Consider the following 27,620-nt stretch of genomic DNA (forward strand, 5'->3'; position numbering starts at 1 on the left):
GTGTTCTTTTCTGGGAAAGGTGCTCACTGTCATTGGGAGGTACTGCAGAGAAATGAGTACGGCCTTGTTGATTTAATCCAGCACACAGGAAAAATGCTGACAGTCCTCCAAGTACTGCCATATAAAAGCCTAAGTTATAAACCATTGCCAGTGTGGCATCCAAGGAAACAAGACAGACAAAGGTGTATATATATATATATATATTAATCAGAACAACATACCAAAGTTTATTGATTACTTCAAACAAAAGTTTCTGTAATGAAAAAAGAGCAAGTTGCATTCATAAAAGGTAACATTCACATTCAATCTCTTTTATATAAAGCAACATAAATGTATAAAATCGCATTTAAGTGAAAAAATGTAAGGTTGCAGTCCCTTTTTTGCAAGAAGCTGAAAATGTATCTTCTCATTGCCTGTATATAATTTACACTTTCTATACACTACATGGTGTTTAAAAAAAAAAAAAAAATCCATGGCTGGGAAATTGGATAAATGGAGAAAAATTAGGTATGGTTTTCAAATGTAAGTGTGTATACAAATTCAATTTTAAGCTTTTATGCAATTCCAAGTCATTTATAATATTCTCATAATAATGAAGATTAGTTTTGTTGGTTTTTTTTTTGAAAAGTAGCTATGACTACATCAGGTTTTTCCATTATCACATAAAACTTTTAGAGGGAATCTTAATTACTTTTCTTATCTTTCAGAGTCACTAACCAGTGATTAAACGTCAATGAATTATTAGCAAAAACCCTAGCCTTTTTCCTTCAAGTTTTTCCACCGATAAGCCTGTACTGACCTTTTAGCTCACTAAAGAGCACTGCAACAGTGCAGCTTGTATTGTTTTATAGGAACAATAATCACAGTATTACTGTCAAATTACTGCCACTCTCGCGTCCTGCTGGCTGATACTTTATAGACAATATCACCACCTTTCCTCTCCTCCTCTAACCCCAGATTTGGTCTCCTGTTTCCTCACATTTCACAATGCATCTGCAGCACCAGAAATTTCCCTTCTGCTGTTTCCGAACCAGGACAACCAGCACTTCTGCCGGAACGAGGCAGTCCTGGCACCACTGCACTACGCTGAAGATCCAAGTCCAAGAAAACGTGCATTCAAGACATTTCACGTTAACCCCAACCCACATTTCAGCACTTACATGTGCCTGGGGCTTAAACCTACAGCTGCGGCAAATGGTTTACTCCATACTGATACTGGATACTTGTAAATGGGAAGGAAAAGATTTGGTTCGCAGGAGGCTCGTCTTGCAACAGGCTGCAGAATTTAGCCCGTGTGAGTGGCTTTAGTAGGACAGTTCATACACAGCAAAACATTGCAAGCTTCATTCTGTTCCCCACACGTAACATCAGCGGCAAAACCTCTGGGTGAGCCTTCGTGGGAACAGAGTTTGACCCTAGAAGTTGAAAGCAACACAAAACAAACCGAGAAGCAGGTTGTGAGACTTGGGACGATCTGGGCTTGGAATGGTTTTGAATCACAGGAATTACGTGTTTCAGTGCCCATGTTTTAAAGGTTATGTAAACAGAAGTCAGCAAGTGTGTATTTAAGGAGAAAGGTTAGATTTGGCATATAGAGCGCATCTTCCTTGTATTCATCGCATACTTGGTCTGTAGGCACCGCATTTTAGTAATAAAGTGTTGAGAATTGGCCGAGGTCTGCAGGCTGAATTCTAGGTCCACGAGACGAGCTAGAAAAAGGAAAAAACAGAAAGCTTTGCCCATGGCAGACATGCTGGAAGTGCAGCTCTTTACTTGCATGCAGCAAGGAGTCGCGCCGCGGCTACCGCCAAGGTGGCAACGAGCATCGCCGTGTGGGCGAGAGCAGCCGTCGGCGCAGCGGCTGCGCAGCCCCCTCGCTCCGTCCGCCCCGCGGCCAGCGAGCCGTCCCCGTGCCGGCAGGGCCCGGACTGATTCCTCAGCCCGTACGTCAGCGTGTGCCCGCGGCTCGTGGCGGAGAGCGATCTGGATCCTGCTTGTGCCGGAGTCGGACCTCACAGTCGGCCGGCCAGAGACCAGGAGGTGCAATTCTTCAGAAAAGTAACAGTCCACCGCTTAGCAAAACTGGACAAAGTCCCAATTCGTCGTTGCTTTGCGTGAAAATGAAACGGAGCCTAGGAGGAACACAACGGGAGCCAGACCCGACTGCAGCGTAGGGTTTACATTACCTCTGAAATTAGATGCAGCATTTCCTCTCCGCTGCCGCGCAGACCTCCGGCCAGCGGCAGATTGTACCAGACAGGGCAAAGGGAAGTCAGCATGAGGGTAAACCTTGATATCAAGTGATAGTGGCACACAAGCTGCTCCCATGACTGTTTATGACTTAAAACAATTTTAAAAGCTGCATTTTTCACATCTGAAGTATCAGAGAGAGATAAGATTCAGGCATCCCCCCTCTCCGCTATACACATGTGATATTTACAACCTAAAAAGAAACAAAACATAGTTTCCCCCTATCTCAGAAAAGGTGGATTTAAAAAGGAAATGCCAATTTAAAAACCAAGTAAAGTATAAAATGAATGAGATCAGACTAACATATTCCTTTTATTTTTAAATGACTTTTTTTCTTAGTGCAAATAACTCAGGATGCAGTTTGATGCCTGCAAGTGTGCACAGGCGCAATCCATGTCCCCGGGACTGTCCAAGGGCAGCACTGTCATTCAGGCCTGTAAAGTGTTTAAGCAACTGCACAGTGCAGTAACGTGAGAGCAACCACAGAAGCCTGGGCAAAACTGGGCTCAAAGTCTGGCACAGCACGATTTGTGAGCTTCTTTCCTAACCGAGAAAGCTTTCGTAACCACCGTAATGAACGCTTCTTGTACGCTTCCAAAACACGAGGGAAAATGATCATTCCTTCCCCTTCCCGTCGGCACAGAGGGGCAAACGGGCAGCACGGGAACTTCGACGTTCCTCCAGGGCTGCGGCCGCCCTGTGGCAGGGGCACGCTGCTCCTCCAGGACCACAGGTCACCTCTGAGCACGCTGGCTGCCAGAGGAAGGACATCTGACTGGACACCTCGCACCATCGGTGAGGACTTCTCCCAGGCTTTCACGCTTTCCTGCCGTGCCCATCCGGACCCAGCGCGCCGGAGGGTCGCAGCCCACCTGCAGGGCCGGACACAGCCCCAGCCCCAGGCGGGAGGAACGTGCCAACCTGAGCCTGGCATCCCGTAACCTGGCTCCCGCGCCAGACCAGAGGTCTTCCCATGGCACCTCGGAGAGCTGGACGGGGCCGAGAGCAGGTCTAAAGTCTGCGCTGTTTCTTTGGTCAGGCAAAGCAAAGAGGCTTTGGCAGCAAATCGCTGCTCTTGGGCAGACGCGCAGTGGTCGGTGACGCCCACCGTGCTCAACGGGATGCTGTTTCTCTTTCTCTTTCGCGCTTTGTTCACACCGTTTTTGAAGAATTTCCAAAGAATGCTTTCTCAGCCTCTAATTACCGTCTTTTGATTTAGAAGATTTTTTGGGGGTGGGGGAGGGCAACAAGACCAAAGACAAATGGGTACTGTGGCCAGTGCCCTGGCTACTGCTTTATCAGCATGGCTGCTTACAGTTCTTGGTAATTTTAACGAGAACTGTTAGGTTAAAAACGTGGTTTTTTTCCCTACAGCATGACCAAATGCAGTGTTTGCATGGAGCATTTAAAGTATCCTGAGAGGATATCTTTCTGCCAGGTTAGTAACAGCATCTTCAGTCTTCACATAACCATTCTCTATGCGTTTGTATGACATTAACATAGGCAGATCAAAGGGGCCAGTCTGCAAAAATCAGAAGGAAAATGCACATGTACTGTAATTGTTACATTCCCCAAGTCATAACCTTTTTTTCTTACTAATTTTTACAAAAAAACCCCAAAGTTAGAAATTTTGTAGGAGAAGAATGATTAGATCATAATAAAAATGCCAAATTTCATTCACAAAGGAAGAAATAAAAGTATGCTAAATGAATTTGCGTGGTTTGCAAAATACTGCATGGAGCCTAAAAGCAGCATTTGCCTTGCCATCCTCTCCAATTCCCACTCTAACCCCGTCCGACGGCATGTCGCGCCCGGCTCCGCCAGCGTGCAGCGGCGGCGAGCTCCACCTAACGTTCGCTGCGCCGACACGCAATCCTGCCTTCGCTACGGAGCTCTACGACCGGGCAACAGCAAGGCTAACGCCTGCAGAAACATAAATCCCGATTTATGCCAGATGCACTTAAGAGGTCTGGAGAACGCGTCTGTTTTACCTGCCATTAATATGATTAAATGTCTTCAACAGATGTGGGTATGAAGGTATGAAAAGTTTACAGAAAATTTGTAGTTTTACATTTGCAGCTGATACCACACAGCTACATAACAATCCACATGAAAGCTAAATTGTGAATTCAATTAGGCACTTTTACTTTTTTCTGTAGCTAGATATACAGCTACTGGCTTACTATAACATTTAGAATCAAATAAACCTGTACTAGGATGCTCCCTGGGTGTATATATGCATATAGACACAGAGACATGCCTGCTGTACAGTATGTTGACATACACAGACAAGTACAGATGTTTAGTTTAAATCTATGCAGATGAATTAAAATTTACTTATTTCTATCCGACAGAACAGCATGCACCCTGGAAAAGGGGATTTTGGTACTATTCAGATGCAATACTGGAATCATTTTAATAGTTGAGATTTGAAACACTTCATTGCAAATATATCAGCGTTAGCTTTTACAGTCACTGCTAGTCTGAGAATACTATCAGTGAATCATGCTAAGTTGTCTGTTAATGTTACACTCAGGTATCAGCTACACTGAAGATTTGTTTACATACAGTGAGACCTTTCAGTGCGAGAGGATCTGTGCACATATGAGATTCTGAAAAGGCTCAACAGAACAAAAATCCCCAAATTAAAATGTATCCCAAACATTGCATCTCCGTTTCACAAGGACAGGTGCCCCACACCAATAGTAAAGACAATTATAAGAACCACAGTTTAATTGATTTGGGGGTTACATTTGGTTAATCGATGCCTTTTAAAACCGTCCCCATTCCTGAGGGCAGGGTACCTGTTACAATACATTAGATTCATCTGAGAACGTTCTTAAAAGCAGTGGTCTGACAGAAGGTCTGGCCGACAGTGGGTCACGCGCCTTCCTACTGCTCTGCAATGGTGAGGCAAAAATACTTATAGCACATGCGACACTTTAACCTACCTAACGGTGGCACAATACGGACGTACGCACCTTTCTAAAGCTAACTAAACGGTATCGCAAGAGATGCAGCAACACATCCTCCCTGAATGTCACACTGATTAATAGTGGCTGGATTTTTCAATGGGGCAGGCACAGATGGCTTTCAGAGAATAGTCCTGCTTACCAAAATGTTTAAGTTTATGCTACAGGTGCTTTCAAGAGAGGAGGAAACCATCCTCGATCTCCTCACAAGTGTATTTTTAAAACAGTGAGCAATACCACAGGCGAGCAGCGAAAACCGAACCACTAGGGACACGTACTCAAGGCATGTGGCTCTAGAGTAAGCCATGCTACCGCCGTGGTCAGCAAGCCTCCGAGACCATCCCTTGTTGTGACGGTTGAGCGCAGTGGCTTATTCATTTGCACAAAGAACAACTGTAGCATTAACAAACATTATTTACCAGGCAGAGAAGGGCACTTGGGAAGTTCCCGCTGGATCAAACAAGCCCGAGCTGTTGGCCGAGTCATCCAGAGGATAATCAAAATTAAGTCCACTTTGTTCCACACTTGAGAGTCGTTTTTTTTTTTTAAATCATCTCATCCACTAAGATGCAGAACCACTGAGGGGACGGGGAGACAGCTCCCTGACCAGAGTACATGATGCAGTGCCGCTGATTTCCAGGGACATGCACGATCTACCCTAGCTAAGGACCTGCTCAGAGACACGAATGCCCCCGGCCGACGCCAGCTCCACTCAGGGCCTGAGCAGGACAAGCTCAGCACACCCGACACGTAGTGAGTCGTGAGGACCTGAGCAGTCGGAGACAAAGGGAATGAGACGGACAAAACGCATCTAAACACAGGATTTAAATTGAAGCGAGGCAGGGTGAAAGCAGGCTTTTGCTGGGTGAGCAAATCTAAACACAGGTTTTCAGCAGTTAGGAGCTAAAAGAAGGAAAAAGCAGTAGGGCAAGCAACACATACTGACTAAGAAAGGAAATCACCTTATTCGGTCCAAGAAAAGCTGTGATTGCTGGAAGTTTGAGAAAGCATGAAGATAGTGGATGTTCCTGAGGAAGGAAGGCGCTTCGTTACCTAGTTCACAATAGCACAAAAGACAGAAAATTGCAGTACAAGAAAGAGAAAGGCAGAAACCAAGGCAAATATGCATGCACCTTGCCATTAAGAACTTCTCCATGCAGAAACTTTAATAGAGGTTGAGCAGACAAAGCTGGTGTGTTGTGTTACAGGGGGACTCGTCCCACAGAAGTCAAGGGCAAACTCCCACTAACGGGGCCTCAATCCCTCCATCTTTGGGGCCAGGACACTCGTGCACCAGCATTTGCTTCTGAAACTCTGCTGTGCAGCTGCAGGATCAGGGACCTAAGTGCCCTAATCCGCGTTTTCATTTGGACGCTCCCCTTGGGAGCAAACATTAAGATTAGGATTCTCAAAAGGGGTCTTGACCTGAAAGCATCTGCCTGGTCTTGGACACCTTGGAAAAAACTAGGCGACTGACTTAGGTTTCTGACTAGCACCACAGACTTCTAGAGCTGGTATCTGCTTCGGGCGTTTTACAGAGCTGTTACTTCAAATGTACTGCTGAGAGCAAATCACTCCCTTCCCATTCAATCAGGGCGTCAATCTAGAAGCTATTAAATAACACTTAATAGGAAGAAATAACATTTAGCCTCCAAGAATTCAACCATACTTAACTCACTGTATGTATTCCTTTCAACTTTAATTTTTGTGTTTTGCAGATGCACGTTTTACTTCACTGATACTGTGCCAAACTTCTACTTCAAACGCTATGGGGCAAAAAACCTTTAAACTTTACCGGATATATATTATTTAAACAAGATATTCATCATCTTTCATCCTTATGTAGAAATAAGTTATCCCAGGTGAAGAAAGTGCACTAAAACCTCCCAGGCTATAAAAGCTTCAGGAGAAGCCTACTTTGAACTTTACTATTTGAAAAGTAATTTAATGGCTTAACTTGACACCAACTCCTGCCCAAGTTGGGTCAGATCAACTCTGCAGCTGGCAGGAGGCCACTTGCTGCCCTGACGCAGGACGTGCCGACACCGCAGGGGGAGCGGGGTGCTGCCGGCGGGAGGGGAGGCACACAGAGCGACTGGCCGCGGGGGGACGGCGGGGGAGCCGGACAAGCGCACAGCAAGGGACGGCAAGCGTCACAGCGCAGGACACCCTCCGCGCAGCTCATGACCACAGCAGCGCCGGCATTCAGCATGTGCAGGAATGACCAAGGAAACTTCTCGGAGATGGCTTGCGTTTCTAAAGCGGGCCCTCCGCCTCACCAGCTGAGGGCTGCTCGGAAGCCCAGAAAGCCCTCGAGGAGAGCTAGAGACAGCAGGCTTACGCCATTTCACAAGCCCTAGGCTATTAAAGGGGGGCTGGCAGATGTGGCACAACCTGACTCACTTCCCCCTGCATTGGCACCTGGAGGGCATATGGAAGGAGAACATCTTCAATATGTTCTTTGACATAAAAAGAAGTGGCTTTGAGGACACAATATGCTGTTTTGATGGTCAACTGAGGTTGGAAAAGGGTTACTGTACTTTCTTCCTCTTTTTTTAAATAAAAGATAACAGTTTTGCATACAGTCAAAGCAATTAAGAAAAGGCACTGGTTGAGTCTCTCCTTGCTACAGGTCTAGGTAGTATTTTTAGACGAGCTTCTTGACATTTCTGGCATGTAAAAGAGCAAGATGAGACTCTAGAAAGCCTTCCTCAAGATGTGAAAGGTACACAGTACTATTACAAGTTCATCTGATGTTTAAGAGAGACTTTTGTAAAAATACTGTGCAGTATATCATCTTGTTCCTTACCTGATGTTTTTTCTTTTTTATATTTTTTAAAACTATTAGAAGAATTTCTGGGAAAAGGCTGATAAAGATCAGGAGAATTATTGCCAGCCATGTGGAAACAGAAGTCAGCATATGGGCAAATACAAAATACATTCTTTGCTGCTTCAAGAAAGGCCTGAAAAAGAAAGGATACAAATAAATTCTGGTTAACTTGATCAGCCGCACAAGTTTTTCAACTAGGTCATGTTCAAAGGAAGATTCAGATCAAACCACCAGCAGTACAACCTCCCTTACAGATGCAGGCAGGTACAGTCTGCACAGAAACATACTGCCCGTTTTTCTGCCCAACTTGCATCTTCTGCTTTGAACTGCTCTAATTCTTGAGGGCTGACTCAAAACCTCCCGAGTCTGCTTTGGTATTTTTCCCCTCTTAGCACAGGCCTCTTCCTCCCAATTCTCAGCCCAGGCACCGTTTGATGCGCATTTTTCCAACCCCTGGTTCAGGCCTCCTGAGCTCCTCACCAGCATCCTTGGCTGCCCTTGCTTTTCTCTTACCTTCATCCAAACACTTCACACTTTCAAGACCCTTCTCAGCACAATGAGCTGCCTTCACCTGAGTTTCCAAGGCCACTGCTCCTCCTCCTCCTCCCTCCTTCTGCAGCCATTTCATTCTCTTGCAACACTTTCTTCCATAGTTCCAGTGCTCACTTTTTTTTTTAGCTCCCTCCTCCTCCTTTCCTCTCTTTCTGCTTGATCAGCTTAAATGTGCATTTATTCTTGAAGCATCAAGTTAGCCAAGACTTAGAGCAGTCAGACTCAAGTCACAGTTCACTTCACCGCACAGTGGGCCTGTTACCGCTGATCTTTTCAGCAGGAGAAGGAACATGAAGTCAAGCGCTTGCTACATCAGGAGAAAAGCTAACCTCAGAGCAAGCAGATGCTTGTGAAGGGCCTTTCCCAGCTGTCCAGGAACTCTAGGTTCTCTAAAAATAGACTCTCTAATTATTCTCTAAGAATAATTAATCCTGAATCTTTTCCAAATTGGTTTCAGAAAGCAGAGACAACTGCATTTAAGATCCGCAGATTTTCATCTCATTTTGCAGGAGGCACGTGCATTTGCAAAGCATGTCTCTTTTTGCTATTATTGATAACATCTCAGTTACTTTTCTAAATGGCAGTAGCGGGGAAGCAACTTCACTCTTCAAAGAATCACAGTCTTCGGCATATCTGTGTGTTTCCTATTATCATCTTCCATGTTTGCTTCATTTTAGGGGAAGAAGGGATTGGAACAAACACTTAGCAAGTGTCCAAGCCACTTCCGAAAGAGGGATTTCTGTAAATATGATGCACAAGGCTTAAGAGCCTATTAAGAAAATGAAACTTGGGTGTTGTGGAAATTTTTGTTCGGGTCTTAGTTGAGACAAAAAGCCACCTTTGGTGCCTTGAAGGTGCTCATATATTTCTCTCTCTCCCCCTGATTCTGACATTAACTTTAGAGATGCTTTCAACTCTAAGCATGAAGACCATTGCTAAGAGTAAAAGGAATGTCCTGTCTTTTGAAATGTCATTTTATACTATGTAGCTTTGCATCTTCCATATTTATTTTATTTGGGGGTAGGGAGGGATTTGAACTAGTATCATCAAATTCAATATTATTACCGAAAAATAAGTTATTTACTTTATCAGAAAACAGACCATTTTATTTCAACTTTGGACTTGGCTAAAGCTTTGTATTTGCTTTGATGGTGGAAATCCAGAGACTCTAGGTCCAAATAGGTTATCTGCATCTTTCTCCCTCCCTTGAGGACAGATACTTGTGAAAAATGCCTCATAAATAAATGATGACAAGGATTTTAAAGCATTCTGCTGTTTAGCATTAGCTTAAAATATCACGCTATGTAAGTTAAACACTTCAGTGGAAAACTCACACATTTCAGCATAAAGAAAGAGAGCTGGTTAAGAGCTGGCTAGATTTCAGATCTAGATCTGTTTGTTATGAACTCTGAAGAGTTAAACAAAGTCCGTGACCCCAAATTAAGATACTTAAATCAGCTCCACTTCTTTATTATCAGGCTGCAGGGTTAAGGATCTAGCCGGTGACTCATGGCACTAGTCCAAGGAAAAATAAGGGAGGGAAACAGGAGATGCTGTCTACTACGAAAGTGAATGTGAATGTCTACTCTAGCACAGGAAATAGAAAGCTGACTAATAATTGTAATTTACTATGCTTGCCTGCTTTTGCCAGCCATTTCACCTAAAATCCAGTCACACTGAAACCAGTGAGGGTTTTTTCCACCTACTCAGAGCCAGACTTTCAGCAGCAGCAGCATCTTTGCTTCCCCCGTAGCGCGGGCTGCCTCGGCGCATCCGCCTCGCTCGGGCTCTGCCCTTCCCCGTCGCCGGGCTTCTCCCCACCGCCACCTTTTCCTTTCTTTCCCGTCCACGCACACGTGCGCAGAGACCATGAAATATTTACGCTGGCACCTCCCAACGAAGACAACGGCCTCGGCACCGGAAACGGCCTCTCTGGGCGAGCCGCAGGCCCCCTCCCGCCCCAAACCCAACGCCTGCATCGCAGCCTGGGTGTGCGTGCCGCAGGCGCCTCCGGCAGGCTCCCGGGCAGCCTCCTGGGACAGACCTCTCCTGCGCCAGCCCTCTTCCAGCACTGGCTTTTAGCGGGTGTCAGATGCAGACATCACCCTTTTTCTCGCCCGCTTCCCCTCGCTTCACCAACATCTTTCTCCTTTCCAGTGAGGAAACCCGCCATGTGAGCACCGGATCCCCCCAAAACCCCGCATGACCTGCCGCCCTTAAACACAGCGTACTAACGCGCGCTTGCCGTGGCTGCAAACGCCCTGCCCTCCGCAACCTTTGCGCAGCCCAAACAAGGGGACGCTGCAATCGCACCCCCCGCGAGGCGAGCGCTGCACGCTCCCCTGCGAGAGCACCACGGGAAGCGGAAGGATACTTGCCAAATGATGCCTCCCCAGAAGAACGAGAAAAACACGTAGAAGGCCAGGGAGCCCCAAATCACAAAGTGGTTCATCCATGTCCAGAATCGAGTATCTAATGCTAGCTGTGCAAGCAAAAAATTAAAAATAAAAAAGGCATTAGAAGCAAAGTATGCTCAGTTGTATTTACGTGAAATTTCTGACTGCTTTCACAGCAAAGTTGAAGTATCCCAAGTCAGCTACTGCTCAGCCTAGGCACAAGAGGAAAAATATCTTCAATATCTACAAATGGGCACAGTATCAACAAGGAAACAGAGTTCCTAATTGCAGCTGACACTTTTTAATAGAATAAGTTTGATGCACCCTCTGATGCTACAGGAAAAAAAGTCTAAAGGTCAGGGTGACTGTAATTGCCTTCTGTCACCACCTGCTGTCCTGAACTAAACATAAGAGACCTTTTGTAAGGTCTCATGCAAACTGTTCATAATGGAAAGCTCCATGAAACAAAGCAGATTTGCTAGGAGTATTGGGCAGATATGCTTTTATGATCCCTGGGCCGCCTAGCAGTGGCTGAGCTCAGGTGGACAAGCCCAGATATTCCCTTGTACCTCTCATCTCTCCTGAACTGAAAGCCAAGGAGTGAAAGGGGGGACAGAAAAGGAAATAAAAGGCAACTGAACCCACCTGGAGATCTCTGAAGAGGACAAAAAAACAACAGGAAAACTTACCAAAGCAGAAACGCTTATACACAAACACACTCCACAAACACAGACCATACGCTACAAAGGACAGCAGTCAATAAACTGTTTAGAAAGTCCTGCCTATACGGAAGAATAAACGATTTTTTGGGGGGGAAAAAAACAACCCACTATTCACAAAAGCTATCTTCAATATATTACAGCCTAGAGTGCATGATTTTACACCACAGCGCACACACGTGCATTGAGAGACGACTGCAAACATAAACGACCGAAAAAGAAAGGAGAAGTCTAACCTTCAGAGTGACGGTGAACACTAACACGGTGAAAACAATCGTTCCAAAGGTCCAATTTCCGAAAACCTGAAAAACATTTTACATTCCCACGTGTATCTCTGTGCACGTTGCTCGAAAGAAACAGTAAAAGTGACGGAAAAACTACGCAAGCAGGAACTAGCGTGGGCACGACTCGATGGAGAGCGAGTGCTGCTCCGGGTTCAGGCACTCGGACACGCACCAGCCGCTCGCACAACCAGCTCCCTCACGCCAACCCCCTGCCATGCAGGACCACACAGACAATTAACCCAGGGCCGTGACAGTGACAAATACAGTCTCCTACTAACAGCAATGTTGATCAAGAATACAAATCATTTGGACCACCTATATTTAATGATTTCTGGGCAATTTACTCAGTTTCTGCTTTCTCGTAACACAGAACCATCAGAGCACCTGTACGTATCATGGCATTTTGCTCCCATTTGCAGAATGCGCCAATGGGCTTTTTTTCATACTAGAATATACTGTTTTGGTTTGCAGATACTAGTGACTATGCACAGCAAAGAAAAGCAGATACTGTATATAAATCCAAATGATGGCAATGAATGGGACAGATGCTTACCAAAGGCTGTCAAGATCTGAATGCATACATTAAAACAGAAAATGAAATGTAAAAGTTTTTAAAAAAATGCAAAAAAATTAAAGTCAATAGGAGCGAAAAAGGATTCAATCAAACATACATGGATATTATGAACAATTGCTGGTAGCAGTCTTTTTTACAGGCATTAGTGTTTACGAAACAGGACATAACCACATATCTTATTTCAGTGCCACGAAGACTTGACCTCTCAAGGCATTTGCAGAAGGTATCAATGGCCAAATGTTTTATCCAAATACAACCAGAATGGCTGTAAATACAGAAAGGCACTGCACTTGCAATGCAGGCACTGACTGCGTATAGCCGAGGCCATAAATTTGGGGGTTTATGCAAGCCAGGTGTTTACATATACAAAATTTTATGAGATTTTCTCCAAGTATTACCCTCTAAAAAAGCTAGGGTATTTTCAAGGGTCACAAGTGATGGCGTAAAGAAGTTACCGTGTCAGCTGAGACCTGGCAAGGTGCTGCGCGCTCTCGGGGAAGGCTTCCCGGGATAACCCGGACCCCGGCGCGGGGCGGGCCGCATGGCTCTCACGCTGCGCTCCCCTGCGCGGTCCCAGGTGCCGGTGCCCCTGATCCCCCCGGTTAGCCAGCCAAAAAGATTATTTACTTATTCCTCTGCATGCGAGTTAACGGGGACCCGCTCCCGCGGCTGCGCAAACGCTTGCCCCAGCGCGAGGCACGAGCGAGCAGCCAGCGGGGCCGGGGGAGAAAGAACAGCCCGCTCATTTTTGGCGGCGGCGCTAACTTATGCTGGCTTAAAATCCTTCAGCACCAGCCTTCCCCGTCGCAAAGGGGAAAGGACGGCTTAAAGCGCGCCTCGGAGCGGGCGCAGCCCGCGTCCGACCCGTTGCCGCGTCCCAGCCGACAGGCAGCGTCTCAGCGTGAGCCGATTCGATCGCTTGTAACCCGGCGAGCACGCGCCCCCTCTTCCCGGCACCTTCTCACCGGCAGGAGGACGCGCGCAGGTCTCGCCCTGCCCCGGGAGCCACGCAGGAAGGGCCAGGGCTCCCTGCGAGGCTCGGAGGCAGCGGCAGGTCTGAGAAAAGCTGTTCGCAAGACCAGTTATTTTACCTAGAGAGCGCAACCGCCTCTACACGGTTTCCATGGTGATTTGGAAGCTGTTTCCTTTTCAGCATTTGCCACAGAATCACACCATAAGCGATGCTACACCACGGGACAAGACTAGACACACCGCACAGATTAAGCGTATAGACATTTGCTGTAAGGCATAGAGAAAAGGCAGGGCACAAAAGAAACACTCATCTTTCTCTTCTCTTTTTTGTTGTTGTTACCTTTCCATTATCTTCCAATGACGAATTTTGAAAAAGAAAATAAACCCCAAAGAAAAACACGAGTCCTTCAAAGGCGCCCAGAAAGGTCCAGTATAAGAAAGGCTTCCATTGCAACATTGCATTATCAGAAACTTTCCTGTCAAGAAACGGAGTAACAAGAAAAATCACTGTCACTTTGGGGACCTGCTGCAAAGCCCGTCGCAGCCACTTTCAGCAGGCTTTGGAGCAGACCCTTGCTATAGGGGACACGGAGGGAGAACGCGCACATTTCTGCCAGTGTACAGAGCCCAAACAACATTTGTTATATATAACTGCTGGTCATAAGGAATCACAAGAGGTTCGACAGGTTAATCTGTTTGTCCGTCACCTCTAGATGAGTCAGATCAAAGCCCAATCCAGATCAGACCCAAAGTGAACGGCTGTAGCACTGACCTGCTCTTCTCTCCTAGAGCCACTGCTCTGCCAGCGGTCTCCGAGATTAACAACTGCTGAATTTAAAACAGGGCAATGATGCAGAAAAAAATTTTATATCTAGTGAGGAATCTGTGGCACATTCCCCCGCTCTTTGTTGCATACACAAACTCACCCTTTGAGCAAGTCCAGTTCTTGGAACTGGTGTTTTCCTGCACAGGCTGAAAATAACCTACTGAATTAGGCGGCCGGTGTTTTAACAAGGGGTTTTAGCACAAGGTTTTGGGGTGAACACAGGAATAAGATCTAGCACTTCAGCAGCAAACTGATGTGATATTTACAGTGCTCTGCAGTGTAAAAAGCACCAGTAAAATAAGTGATGCTCTCACTGCAGAAATGAATGCTCTCTGCTGGGCTAGCAAAGCTGCAAGAGCTGAGTCTGAAAAATCCTAAAGTTACTTCTAGTTCTCCCGGTCCTTTCTGCAGACCCCCAACATTACAGTTGACTGCTGGATCAACACGTGGGCTACAGGGACGTGCGGCTTTGACCATGCCTTGAAGCCACAAGCATAACAGTAGCTAGATACAGAAAGGAAATACTGTTCCAGAAGTCTTTCCCCAAAATACTTTCAAAATCATTTCCAGTTTAAAAGAACCATTTTTCCTATAACAGGATCTTTTCAGATTATCTTGCTTAAAATTTGAAGATTAATGGGGGGGGGGGGGAACACTTTTATGGCAATAACAAAAATCCCTGCTCTTTTGTCACTTTTCTTCCTAATTATTTAAGCAATACATCCTTTTTCAGCATGATGCATCTTGCAAGCAGGTGTAGTGCTGGACTCCTGTAATTTTAGTTTCTAAAACGAAACCCTGCTGAACCTTATTTATGATGCTGCAGTGACAATGCTCAACATGCTGTAATTTGGAAGTGAGCAGGCAGCATGGATAAGACAGACTGTAAGAGGTTTTTATTGCTGTGAAAGAAAATGCAAAGAACTTCCTCGCTGCAGGCTCTGTTTGCACTCCTATTTGTGTCCTGCAGCATTTGTCATAAACAGGCTTTTTTACAGTGCCTCAGCCTAGAGATCTGCACTGCAGCAGCTCAGCAGTTTATACAGCAGAGGCACAGGAGTCATTCTGTATTCAGCAGCACATGCAGAGCCATGAATATTCAAACTGAAGCTATCTGAAAGCACAATTAGTCTGTTTTCCCTCAATTCCCATATCGCTGTGATCAGACAGCCCACCAGCCAGTCAGGTGAATGCATGGTAGCCTGTTATTGTTGGTGTTTGCTGCACAATATTCAATTACAAATTACTGAAAAATACATGCAATGGCATTTTGCCATGTGAGTGGAGGAATGCAGAAGCCCGATCATATACCTGAGCACCTATTTCCAAAGCGCACAAAACTCCCCAGTCTTAAAGCCATTGTTGCATTTGCTGATTTTTCTATACCTAAGGCAACTTTTGCACAATACCTTAAGGTACGTGAAAACTTCCTTGTGGTACCTGCACCAAAGACGCAGCTGCTGGCTTGAGCGTGTCACTGCCGCACGAAGCATACGCTTCCTCCACGACTGAGGGCGCGTTGTGACCACAACGACAGGGTTTGCGCGGGGCGCTGCTCAGCAGAGTCCTGACCTTGTGCTCTCTAAATGCGGAGGACCTGCTGTCTAAGTTTGCTGCTGGGCCAGGGCAGTAAGGGAAAAGCACCTCCCCTGCTCCTTGCTCAGGGGCTGCCCCCTGGCCCGCGTGCACGGGCAGGGCTGAGGGGGAGATGAGATGCATTTGGGTTTCTGTGAGAAGCTGGGACCTCCCCCAGTTGCAACCAAGCAAGGAGAAAACAGCCGGGGGAAAGCAAGCTGGCCAAGAGGAAGGGGAGAGTCTCCTGCTGAACAGTGCTCTCCGCGGGCAATGCGGCCGAAAGCTCTGCGCGAGCTGAGGAGCGCAGCCCTCGGGCAATACGCTCCGAAAAGGGCCTTTAGCCTTGGGAAGACAAGCCCGTAGGAGGGTATCGTTTAGGCCAGCTGAGAAGCTGCCTGCCTGAGCTGAACCGCAGCAACGTTCGCCTCTTTGTAAACTAATGGATCTTTTCGCTCCTGAAAACCAGATGCCCCCTCCATCCATTACACGCTCCGTCACGTGCTTCGCTTGCACTGCCAGGCTCAAACACCTGGGTAAGTCACCTCTGCAGCTTCCTTTTTCTTATGGGTGGAGAAGTTCACCCATGGTGTATTTTTTATACAGGGACTGCAGTGAAATTTGCTAGGCCGGACGCAGAGAGCATAAATAGGCAACTATTGGACATCCTAACGCTCAGCTCTAACGCAGAAGCAGCAGAGCCCGCAAGGGCAGAAACAGCCTTTTCTGCAGTTCACTCCTGCCACGTCACCGGCGTGGGACAGGTACACCTGCTCAAATGATACCTGATGGGCCGCTTCCTCCACTAACAAGACTTAAGCCACAGCTAGCGAAGTTGCGCTGAGGGCTTACCGAATCCTTCGGTACTTACATATACAGCTGTGGATCTGAGGTCAGTGTGTCAATGCTGATATGCTGCTCCAGGAGGCTATAAGCCAGGATAGGCAGCGACGTGAAGCAGATGTTGTACATGGTGAGATAAGCAGCATCGTACAGTGGCTTAAAAGAGGAAGAAGGGGTAATATAAGATAGAAATTCTGCTTTAAGAATACCCCCATAAACACGCTAACAGTTTCCAACTCCTGCCTCTGCAAATACCCTAAAGATTCAACTCCTTGTCATAGCCATAAATGACTCTTTCCTTTGATCCGGCTCATGCTCCATGCAATGTCACGGGGGGTCGAGGCATCTGGAGGCCTTGCAGGCTGCCAGAGCATGGCCGAGACCTCCGTCCTCCCCCTGCTCCCACTGAAGGCAGCAGCCGCATTTCCAGGAAGTTCTGTAACCAAATGGTCTAGTCTCCAGTTCGTTCTCCAGAAAAACATGATTAGATAGCAGTTATCACAGCTATTCTAAAGCTGCTCTGGTGCTGCTGTTTCTATTAATATACTTGATGTCTCCTGCGACTCTCCAAAGACTATACTTTTTTTGGAGGAACAATGACTTGTTTTAAAAGAGGGGGGGGAAAAAAAAAAAAAAGGCAGCTCTCCTGAGACAGCAGAGACTAATAATCCAATGGTTTATTCTTCCTCCCGGTTGCCTTTGACACCAGATAGACACAAAGCACAAGTGAACACAAAACCCCAAAGCTCTCGTCTCTGAGCACTTTAGGCAATTTATCTCCACCTGTGACAAAGATCTGTCCTTTTGACACTCACCTGGACTAAGCTAAACATCTGATTCCTCTCCTCATGTACCTTATTTTAAAGGCTCTCATAATAGGGAAAAATAGCAGATGAGAGAGGACCAAGAAGCCTTTGAAAAAATTTTTCTCTTAGGAGGAGCAGAGGTGCTGACAATTAGGTGCTGACAAGCCTACTAAAACATCCTCGTGCCAGAAGGTGTCTATCCGTGTTTAAGCAACAAAGAGGGGTGGTAGAAGAGAAAGAACAGAAAGTTTGATTTATTTCATTACTTTTAGTTACAAGCCTTAAAAATATTATGCTCTAAATATGTTGCTTGGCAACTAGGTCAACTCCTACTGTCATCTAAAGGTAGGTGAGGAAGGGACAGGATGTCTAAAGTCAAGCCTCTACTAGGACAAGTGATTCTGTGACTTGTTACCCTGCCTTTATAGACATGTTACTGGAAATTACCTGCTGTGAGAATCCACAGAAGAACTGGTATAAAAATTGTGGTAATATGAAGCAAAGGTTCTGGAGAAACGAAAGACAAATGTTAGCAGGGAAGAGTCCACGTACTCACTATATGTTTGACTTCTCAATCTAAATCCAAATAACTTTTCCTATTATAGCCCTTCTTCTCAGTAGTGTTTTCTACCAAGCATAAAAATAATCCAATAAGCTTTTAGTATTTGCAGAAGACACTGGAAGACAGTCATACATCCACATTCTGCTATAAGTATCATTTTCAACCAAAAGGCATATAGAGAGCAGGGGTATCTCTCTAAGGTAAACAGATCTAGAATAGATCCTATAAAACAATACTTTTCTTCTATTATCAAAGGAGCCCACAGTGTAAATAGTGAAATAAGCTGAACACACACCCTTACCTTATAGAAGAAATACTGTACAAGGTGTGCTATTCTCACATAATATAAATGCCCATGTGCTAGTAACAATTTTCTTAAGTGTTTAAACTTTGGAACAGCGTAATCACTATTTCTTGAAGCCTGCCGTCCTTCTTTGCCTTTTATACCTGGAGACAGAAACATGGCAAGGGATTAATCTGTAAGGGACTAGAATTTGGACTGAGGCTCCCCATTAGGTTTGTTCACAGACCGCAGTATTTCAAGCCATGACAAAGCCCATATTTTCTCCCGAGTCTTCAAGCCCATAACATCTCAAACGTGCCCACAACAGGCCACCTTGCACGCCCACCTGTGGCACCTTGGGGACTGCATTTGAGTGCTCTGGTTCTATGACAATCAGATCTCAACTCAGAGTTTTTAAACCTATATTTAAGTTACTATCTGAGTTCCTATCTAAGAGAATGTGGTGAAGAGCAAAGAAAACCTGATGAAAGATAAGGAATTGGTTTCCCCGCATGCTTGCCTGCCCCTTACACAGTCTAGTTATTTCATTCCAGGTGCTCGGACTCCAGAGACATCTCCTCAGAGCTGAGCTCAAGAAAGCCAGTTTTGTTCACTCAGTAAGCATATCCACATGAATTACAATGGAATTCTATTTGCTACAGGGTAATACGACATTTCCAACAGTCAAAAATAAAGAGGTTGTCCTTTCTTTTCCATCTACCCTTCTTCAGTGGTAATAAAGATCTCTAGCACTTCCAGTACCTCTGACAGCAATCTGCAGAAACTAAGACAGTTTCCATTCTGTTGTCAGTCACACAAATTGGGCAAAACCAGCAGAACTGAGCAGCAGCCCTCGGAAAATAGGTTGACTCCCCAGTGCTGAATTATCAGCAGCTGTGATCAGCATTGCAGCGCTTTTGCAGACATCCAGGGAAGGGACAAAGGCCAATTTCAGCTCAGCTGAGATAAACAGACACAATCCCAATGAAATTCTCAGCACTAAATCTAATAGCAAAGTGAAGAGTGAGAGAAGTCACATAGTTCAGTTAAGTTAGTGCCAACCCTGTTTCCACAGAGGGCAGTAAAAGAACCCTACTGATTTTACCACTGGGTATGAAGGAGGTACAACAAGGGCAGAGGAAGATGCAAGACTGGACAATTTTATTTGTTTATTTAAAAAAAACTTGCTACAAGTTACTCATAATAAAATCTGACATCTTAACTGCATTGCATTTACAACAACTGTCATTTGTCATACATCGGTTTGCTACTCGTGCCTTTTTTCCGACCAGTAAGCAACCTTTACAACCTTGAATTTGGCCAATAGTTTTCAAACACAACATGCAGTTTACCACAGATAAAGGGCATGTCACTATCATAAAGGTCAGCAGCCTACCATGACCCCAAGCATTTCATGGGAGCCAGAGTTTCACTCCCAGTAAGGCAGCAGCAGACATCTCACATTTTTCAGCGGGCTTTGGTTTAACCATTTGCAGTCAGAAATGCTGCCTGTACCTCAACAGCGAAGCCCTGTAAGGTCGATGGACTCTGGACAAGTTTTACATATCAGATTAGGTATTGTCAGGGATCTTACCTATTCCAACATGCGCTTCCAAAATCATACTAACATCATTTGCACCATCCCCTACTGATAGTGTTATTGGGCTCCCTTTTGTGTTCTTCACCATTCGCACAATCTAAAAAATTGAATTCAAAGAGGAAATCAGCAAAGCCAAAGACCTTGTTAAAAAGCTCCGGAGATCCCTACTGCCCCACTTTCAGGAGCACTTCCGAACAAGGAATCAGGCTTCTGTGGCAGCAAAACAATGCCCAGAGAGTTCAGATTAATAAAAGCCCTTGTGATTTCCTTCTCAGTCACCAACCAGAGCAAAAGCCAAGATCCAGCTTTATAGGGCTAGAAGGACAGTATTTAACGAACAAGTCACAGAGTGGTATCCTCCCCTTCCCTTCTGCCAAATCTGCTCTCCTACAAAGATGTGACCTCTCATGCATTTCACGTGGCAGTAAACAGTACCGGGAATGGGGCTAGAAACACTGTTCATCAGGCTTTTGATACTATCAGCTGTCATGGGGAAGTCATGGACTCCACTTTCCAAATTTGGAAAGGAATTAAAAGCACAAACTGTTTGCTTAATTGGCTTGTGCTTGTGGTTTCCTGCAAGCATATTTAACAAAGGTTTTGTGTTCATCTTTTGAAAGACTGGTGTGTTTCCATCACGCTCTGAAGTTTGGAAGAGACTTGCACGTAGCCTGGAGGCATCCCTGATGATTAGGATGACTAAATTTTGTTTAATGCAATGCTGCAGGAAACACAGCCTCAAACTGCCATATGGAAATAACCACAGATTATATCTAAAGGCTATTTTCTAAAAACATCTCTCTAATGAAAGAAAAGGAGCACCTGGCTAACACTTGGTGTGGAAGGTTTGTTGCTACCTAGAAGTTTTTCAAACTCGCATCATTTTCCTGTTAAATAACTCAGACTGTTATAGCAACACTGTCTCATTTTAATATTACTGAACTGGTGTGCCATTTGCATTACTTCCTGCTTCCTGTGGAATAATTAGCCGCTTCCACAAAGAAATCTGCAGCAGTCTTTTTCTGACCTTTGACATCTACTGCCCAGTGCAGCAGCCTGAATGCAGGCAGATCTCTCATGGAAGTCAAGAGCCCAAACCTGGACTGATTTACCAACAGGTTTTTTAGTACCACCTGGTGAAAGAGAAAGCAAATAAACTTCACGCAGATTCCCCATTACAGATTTTAAAGCCCACTTTACAGATCAGGTCACAAGTTCCACCCTACAGGCTGTAAGTGTGTCCTATTACCTAACGAAATGCTTCCCAGAGAAGATCCCTGGCAGCAAAGATTAGCTACACACAAGTGACAGTCAGCGAAAGCCGCAGCACGTACCTGTGCTTTCTGCAAAGGAGCCATCCGACAGCACAGGACTGCAGCACACTTCAAGCAGATTTGCAGAAATATGTTTTTGTAATTACTAGAACTGGAATCCTGAGAAGGATTGAGTATTAGTGACAGCGTTGAGCCATCTATAATCAGGCCGTATTCCTGACTGAGCGTCCAGCTTCTAGGACACAAGAAATAGAAAAAAGAAAAAAAAATACATTTTAAGAAGTCAATCTAGCCATTTGTGCCATTTTAGCAGAAAAAGAAGTTACTTCTGTATTAAGCTTTTTCCCCACCCCTCTTTGTGACTTAGCAACCTTAAAAAGCCTGGATTTAACACATGGGGACTTCACTAAGGGAATTATATAATTAAGTTCAAAACAAACCAATACTAGAGATAATGAACAAAGGAAAGAAGCCAGCAGCAATGTAAGCAGCCAGTCCCCCATGCTACAACATGGTGGTATTTCTCTATCAAGCTTGCATCTGCATCCCATGCCATTATCCACACGCACATCCAAATTTATCACTTACCTCTTCAGGCCGCCCCGATTTTTGGGAAAGTCCTGAATCAGCTTTTTATGATATTCCATTAGTAGCTCATGGAGCCGATCCTCCTTCCTTTCGCTCTCCCCCACAGTTCTTGCCGTTAGCTCCAGCAGCTCGGTGCTGGTCTGGAAGAGCCTGCAGGCGTAGCAGGTGGATTTAGCCGTTTCCATCTTGTCTCCAGTCAGCACCCACACCTTCATGCCGGCTGCGTGCAGAGCTTCGATCGTCTCTGCTGACTGCTCCTGCAGTCTAAAAACGGAAGCAAAACGTCCCTTATCACACTTGGAGCTCCCGAGCGTCTCCGCGCGCTGACGCGCGGCACCGACCCCAGAGCCCACCGCCCCGAGGAGGGAGCTGAGCCTCACTCGCAGCCCCCAGAGCCAGCGCGTCTTCAGGCGTTAAGAGTTGTATGGTGTTATATAGCTGGCCCGAGACTCTTTGAGGCAGTCACAGACTCTAACCACTGTTCGTATCCCAGCTACGAGATGAGGTGGAGAAGCCATAATTAGCAACTGTCACTGATAAACCGTGAGCACTTAATGCTTGCTGGCATATTAGCTCTCAAACTGACTTGACAGCTACATCTAGGGTACATCCCAGTGTACATAAGCACCACTAAAAACCATCTTATTTTCCATGCTACTGGAGAGAAGCAAAACAAGTTTAAAGCAGCTTTAGATTATACGTAAAGTGAAAAGGTCTGATGGCAGAATAAACAAGACCTTCCGAGAAGACTGCAGAGTTTTTCCCAGCAAGCCTATGGCAGGGATCTTAGAAATATGTTGCTAAGACAGAGCACCTTAGGGGTGTAAAGAGGCTTAACCAACACTGCCATTTAAGCCTTACAACTTCCTAAGGTATACTTATTTTACAGGTAGAAAATATAAGACAGAAATTAATCTATTGTCCCCTGGCCAGAGAGGCTACTACCACAAGAACAAGGCTTAGAACTCAGCAATCCCAAATTTTTATGTTTAGCCAAAATCATTGCCTTGTATTGCAAAAAATAAGAGCCAAAAGTAAGAGCCTAAGTTACACATGCAGTTACTATAACTGCACATAAAACTGTATTAGTGTTGATATGCAAATTGGCACTGCATGCTTAATTCACCTTCTAGAAATGTAAGTACTTCTGTAACTTCATTAATAAATCCTAATTTCTGCCTGTCTAGCCAATTTTAGCAACTAGGTACTATGTAATGGGCTGTGCCACAGAGTAATTGCCCTGAATATTTTCAATGTCAGGACGTTGCAATGACTGCCTTGCTGCTCCATTTCTTGAAGACTGTTCTGGGTTTCATCACTGCTTTTTTCTTCCCACTTTTCCCACACTGTCCCATAATCATGCCCAAGGCGATTCCAGGCAGCACATCAAATTCACCACAGCTTGCGCTAGCGCGAACAGATCCATCCCAGCAAAGTCAGAGAAGCTGCGTCCTCTACAGGGCCTGGTCTGCACGTCGGTCATCCCTTTACCTGTCTTCTACAGCAGTGGCCCCAATCAAGTGCATGTCTGCTTCTGTGTCTTCAAAAACCTTTGCCATCTTTTCTTCTCTGTCCTGCAGAGCCATCTTAGCTTCATTAAGTTGCCTGTCAATTTTGTCATACTCCTTTTGAGTTAGCTCTTTGAATGCCACGCAAAGCGTTCGATACCCATCCTTGCAGCGGAGGGAGGGGGAAAAAAAAAAAAAAAAAGCAGACAAGTGCTTTAAAAAACACAATTTCCACAGCTCCCAACATTAGGGTTAGTGTTTTTTCCTCGCTGTTAGTGCTTTCCATCAGCACTGACCCTGACAGCAGTGACAATTTGTTGGCTTAAGTCAAAGGGCCAGTTTCTCTATGTCCCTATGGCCACCATATGAAAGGCAGAAGGACCAGAGCAGACAGCGTGCGCCCAGAAGGGACAACATGGACCAAGCATGGGACACCAGCCCAGTGCACAGCCACTGCTGCCAGACCCCTCCTAGGAAAATACTTCTCTTCCACCTTCACAGGCAAAACAACTATAAACTGATTGAAAGATCTCTCTCACCAGAGAAAAGATTGTTATTGTTACTTCTATTTTTAACTTACTTGGGAGATGCTTGGACACAACTGCAATTAATACCATATAAGTATATCAAAAGTCAAATAAATGTGGAAGCCAAAGATATAAAAAAGGAAAGACGCCTGGCTTCAAAACAATAAGAAGTGACACTCACATTTTCAATACTTTCCTCCAAAGCAAGGTCACATCCCTATTTTTGGAATAAGGCTTTCCTGATTCCAGGAGCCAGCCAAATTCCATCTACGTTCTTACCATAGCATTGCGGTCTACGTGGACTTTAGTTTGTTGAATTTCTTCTTGTTGCACTCTTGGAAAAATAGAAGAGTCTGCTCCTTTACAGAAGAGAAGCAACTTTCCTAAAACAAAGTTATAAATAGTTTATAGCATTCAAAACCTGTAGAAGTACTTAACAGACATTGGCTTCAATATCCAGCAAATGATGCAGAGGAAGAAATCTGGCAGAACTACAGAAAGAACTACTAGACAGGGTTGCCTATTGAAAGACGCCTGACACTAACCTGTCTGAAACCTTGTTTGACTTTAATACCTTGGGCTGGAATATCAGAAGTCAGTGTCTGCCTCTGAGTAAACTTCCTGCAAAAGGCTGGACAAAGCAGTTTATTTTTTCCTATGTTAAAGCCCTAGCATTTTGGCAGGGTGCAGGGTAAAGCTACAGTGTTCCCTACTTTTGGGAACTGAAATTTGAGAAGGATGGTTACCTCTTTTTTTTTTTTTTTTTTTGCACACTATTGGCATTTCCACTCAGGGGAAGGTGTCAGATCTCCTCTTGGTTCTCCCCTGCGGTTGTACGTCAGGCTGGAACGTGGCAAGCAACAGCAGGGCATCCTCTGCAGGTCACTGTCCCCATCCCTCCCTTATCTGCTGGCAGCGCGAGGGAGGAAGCTCGCCAGTTTAAACGCAGAGGAGACAAGAGATGGGACAGCAAGGAAGAGGAACAGACCAGGGTGAGTGGACAGCCTGGGACTTGACACAAGCAGCATCTGCTGGGCACAGAGCGCACGTGTGGCCAGTTACCAGAGGTCAGCTCGTGTGTATTAAGTAGCTGCCTTTGGTAACCTCTACTGGGTCAGAGCCCTCACCTACTAAGTTAATCTGATAGGCCTGGAAAACCTTCAGCTTAGCTTCTCTGAATTACAGTGTGCAGCACTACACACATTCGGTACGGGAATAAGGCAAACTTGTATTTGTGTGTACGTGCACACATCTACGGGAGACCAGGAACGAGTTTCAACTGTACCTGCAGTGGTTCTCACAATGACGCTCATACGACGACGGACAGGATCAAAGTTCAGTACATGCAGAAGTTGGTACCTTTCAGAAAACAAGAAAGGATTGAGCTTAGACTTGGTAGAAGAAAAATAACTATTTGAGACAGAAAATCACGTAATAATCTGCAAAAATCTATACACTCTACAAATCACAGCACCCACTCGACGATGTACTTTTTAAAGCTTCTGAACAGATCTTAGCTACGATTCACTCGTATGCAGCAACTGAACAGCTCCCAAAGGCAGCACTGGGGGCTCAGCAGGAAAACGGAGCGGAAGAGCTCTAGTGCTGCTCTGAAGACAGGGTTGAGGGTAGGGACACACGAGAGAACTACCACAAGGCAAAGCTTTGGACATACTGTGAACCAGCTATACTCCACTAACTGCCCACGAGCACGTTCCTCGTTGCAGTGAAAATGAGGTAATGCGCCCCGCAAAGCAGACGGAGGCTAAGACTCCATTGCTTTTACTATAAAATAGGAGCAAGCATACCTACTAAGATACATACCTACTAAGTAGCTGATGCAATGCAAGCTCGCTCACTGGTTTGTCCTCCTACATAGTATCCCCCCCATTTGCATGTTCCAAACCTCAAAATGCTGGGTTTGCTTTTCTTTTCACTGCAGGACAGCGAGCCCAAGGTTCGGATACTCCTGATCCTCAGAGCTGCACGCAGTCCTCCAGGGAGGCCCTGCGGTGCAGCTGCCCCACGCGTTACCCCACGGCACAGTACCGACAGGGCTGGCTGCAGGCCGGGAACACCACGTGCGACACTGTTTGGGACAGGGCACTGTTCTGCTCAGCGTCAGAATTGGGTGGGAACGAGGAGCTGCCCCAGCCCTTCCCAGGCCAAGGTCCCGCGGGGCCACCAAGCCACCAGGCACAGGCGCAGCGCAGCAGGCTGGTGGGGCACCACACGCTGCACACGGCGACATTAGCTCTTGCATTTAATTAAGACATTTCAACATAAGCAGAGTAAGAAGTGAAACTTGCTTGTGACGGCAAGTTCTAGGGGAGCAGTTAGATTCGGTAATTAATTCTCAGCTGCTCTCATGCTTGCAGATGTCATAGGCGTTGTTAGCACAGGGTAAAATCTAATTCAGTTCAGGAATGGGAAAAAAAGTTACAGTGAAAGCATGCTTACACAAGGGAGCAACTTCACGCAGCTCAGGCGTTCAGAGTATCCTGCTCTGAGGCCCAGCCACTGTCCATAAGGTTATCAACCAATCCATGAATCGAGAGAGCTATCCGGACAGGCAGATACTGATGAAGGATACACACACACTCAAGGGACCTGAATTTAGCCTCCACTAGAATTGACTGCAGATTTTTGCAAGCAAGCCTTTCTGCCTTTTCTTTGCTGTCTTGCAATTTGTAAAATGAATGAATGTTTGTGCAGGTCAGTAACTGGTCTGACAACCCTTGCTGAACAGCTCTGACCCTGTCTCGTTTGCCACACAGCCTGAATTTAATTAAACCACGTGAGAGCCAGTGCTGAGCAGAGTCCGTTCAATTATTATGAGCAATATTCCTTGCCAGGCTTCCATGGCACTTACATTTCAGTTTCATTCTTTTGGTTTTGTATTTTCATGAAATCATTTTCAAGTCCTAGAAAAGTGAAACCATACCTGTCAATAAACAAGAGGACAGAACAACATTGAAAACATCTATTAGCACGTATTATATATTAGCAATGTTTTTATTTCATGTTCTGTACTGCAGAGGAGAGCAGAGAAGTTAAAGCCCAAGCTAAAAAGCTCTGCTGGATGTGTGCTTGCTCCACGCAGAGCCAGCTCTGATGCTTTGGCATTGCTCCCATAAGCAGGGGAGCCAGGCACTGCAATGCACAGGCACCGAGACGCTCTGGACTCGGTCCCCAGGGCTCCAGCAGATTTACAAGGCACAAGCAAGTATACGGCTGCAACAGCCCTACTCTTAAAAGAAAAAAAAAAAAAAAAAAAAAAGAGGAATTAGCAATAACATCTTAAAGAACTCAAATGCGGGTTTCACAAGAGTAACCCACATAATTATTATTTTGCCACCGCACACAAAGGAAGCAATTTAGGCACAGTATTCACATAGTATATATATGTACCACATAGTAAATACTGTCCCTTTCTCGGGCATTAGGACAGAACCTGCACACGCCTGCGTGAGCTCCAATAAATGAGCCTGTCTCCTACTTCAGGCACTGCAGTGCTTTGGGACTCCTCTTAGCGAATGCAAACCCAGGCTTCTTGAAAAGCTGCTCAGTAAAGACCATTTGTAGAACAGCACTTTTACGGAAAAACTTATTCAAACCCAAAGACTCATGTGACTTCACAAGGCTGTTGGTCAGGCCTGGGGTTGGTACTCCAACATGCTTT

At 45.5% G+C, this 27,620-nt stretch overlaps 1 protein-coding gene across 4 annotated transcripts in view; it reads right to left on the reverse strand.

Moving 5' to 3' along the window:
- Positions 1-220: 220 nt before the first annotated feature.
- ATP11C (ATPase phospholipid transporting 11C) overlaps positions 221-27,620 on the reverse strand; it is a 77,888-nt gene continuing 50,488 nt past the window's right edge. Inside the window, exons 15-29 of one of the 4 annotated variants that reach the window (XM_067304097.1) lie at positions 26,811-26,882; positions 25,224-25,297; positions 24,218-24,321; positions 23,395-23,576; positions 21,904-22,167; positions 21,376-21,550; positions 20,036-20,138; positions 18,460-18,605; positions 18,044-18,103; positions 16,819-16,946; positions 13,890-14,025; positions 11,956-12,021; positions 10,983-11,086; positions 8,032-8,185; positions 2,544-3,772 (exon numbers count right to left, since the gene is read on the reverse strand). In XM_067304097.1, coding sequence (XP_067160198.1) covers positions 3,656-3,772; positions 8,032-8,185; positions 10,983-11,086; positions 11,956-12,021; positions 13,890-14,025; positions 16,819-16,946; positions 18,044-18,103; positions 18,460-18,605; positions 20,036-20,138; positions 21,376-21,550; positions 21,904-22,167; positions 23,395-23,576; positions 24,218-24,321; positions 25,224-25,297; positions 26,811-26,882 — 1,885 coding nt within the window. In that variant the 3' untranslated portion in view covers positions 2,544-3,655. Of the gene's footprint in view, positions 1,710-2,543; positions 3,773-8,031; positions 8,186-10,982; positions 11,087-11,955; positions 12,022-13,889; positions 14,026-16,818; positions 16,947-18,043; positions 18,104-18,459; positions 18,606-20,035; positions 20,139-21,375; positions 21,551-21,903; positions 22,168-23,394; positions 23,577-24,217; positions 24,322-25,223; positions 25,298-26,810; positions 26,883-27,620 lie in introns of those variants that run through there. The other 3 variants (XM_067304095.1, XM_067304094.1, XM_067304096.1) reach the window with 3 other exon arrangements.

Source organism: Apteryx mantelli, chromosome 13 (assembly GCF_036417845.1).
Source record: "Apteryx mantelli isolate bAptMan1 chromosome 13, bAptMan1.hap1, whole genome shotgun sequence".
NCBI classification, from domain to species: domain Eukaryota; kingdom Metazoa; phylum Chordata; class Aves; order Apterygiformes; family Apterygidae; genus Apteryx; species Apteryx mantelli.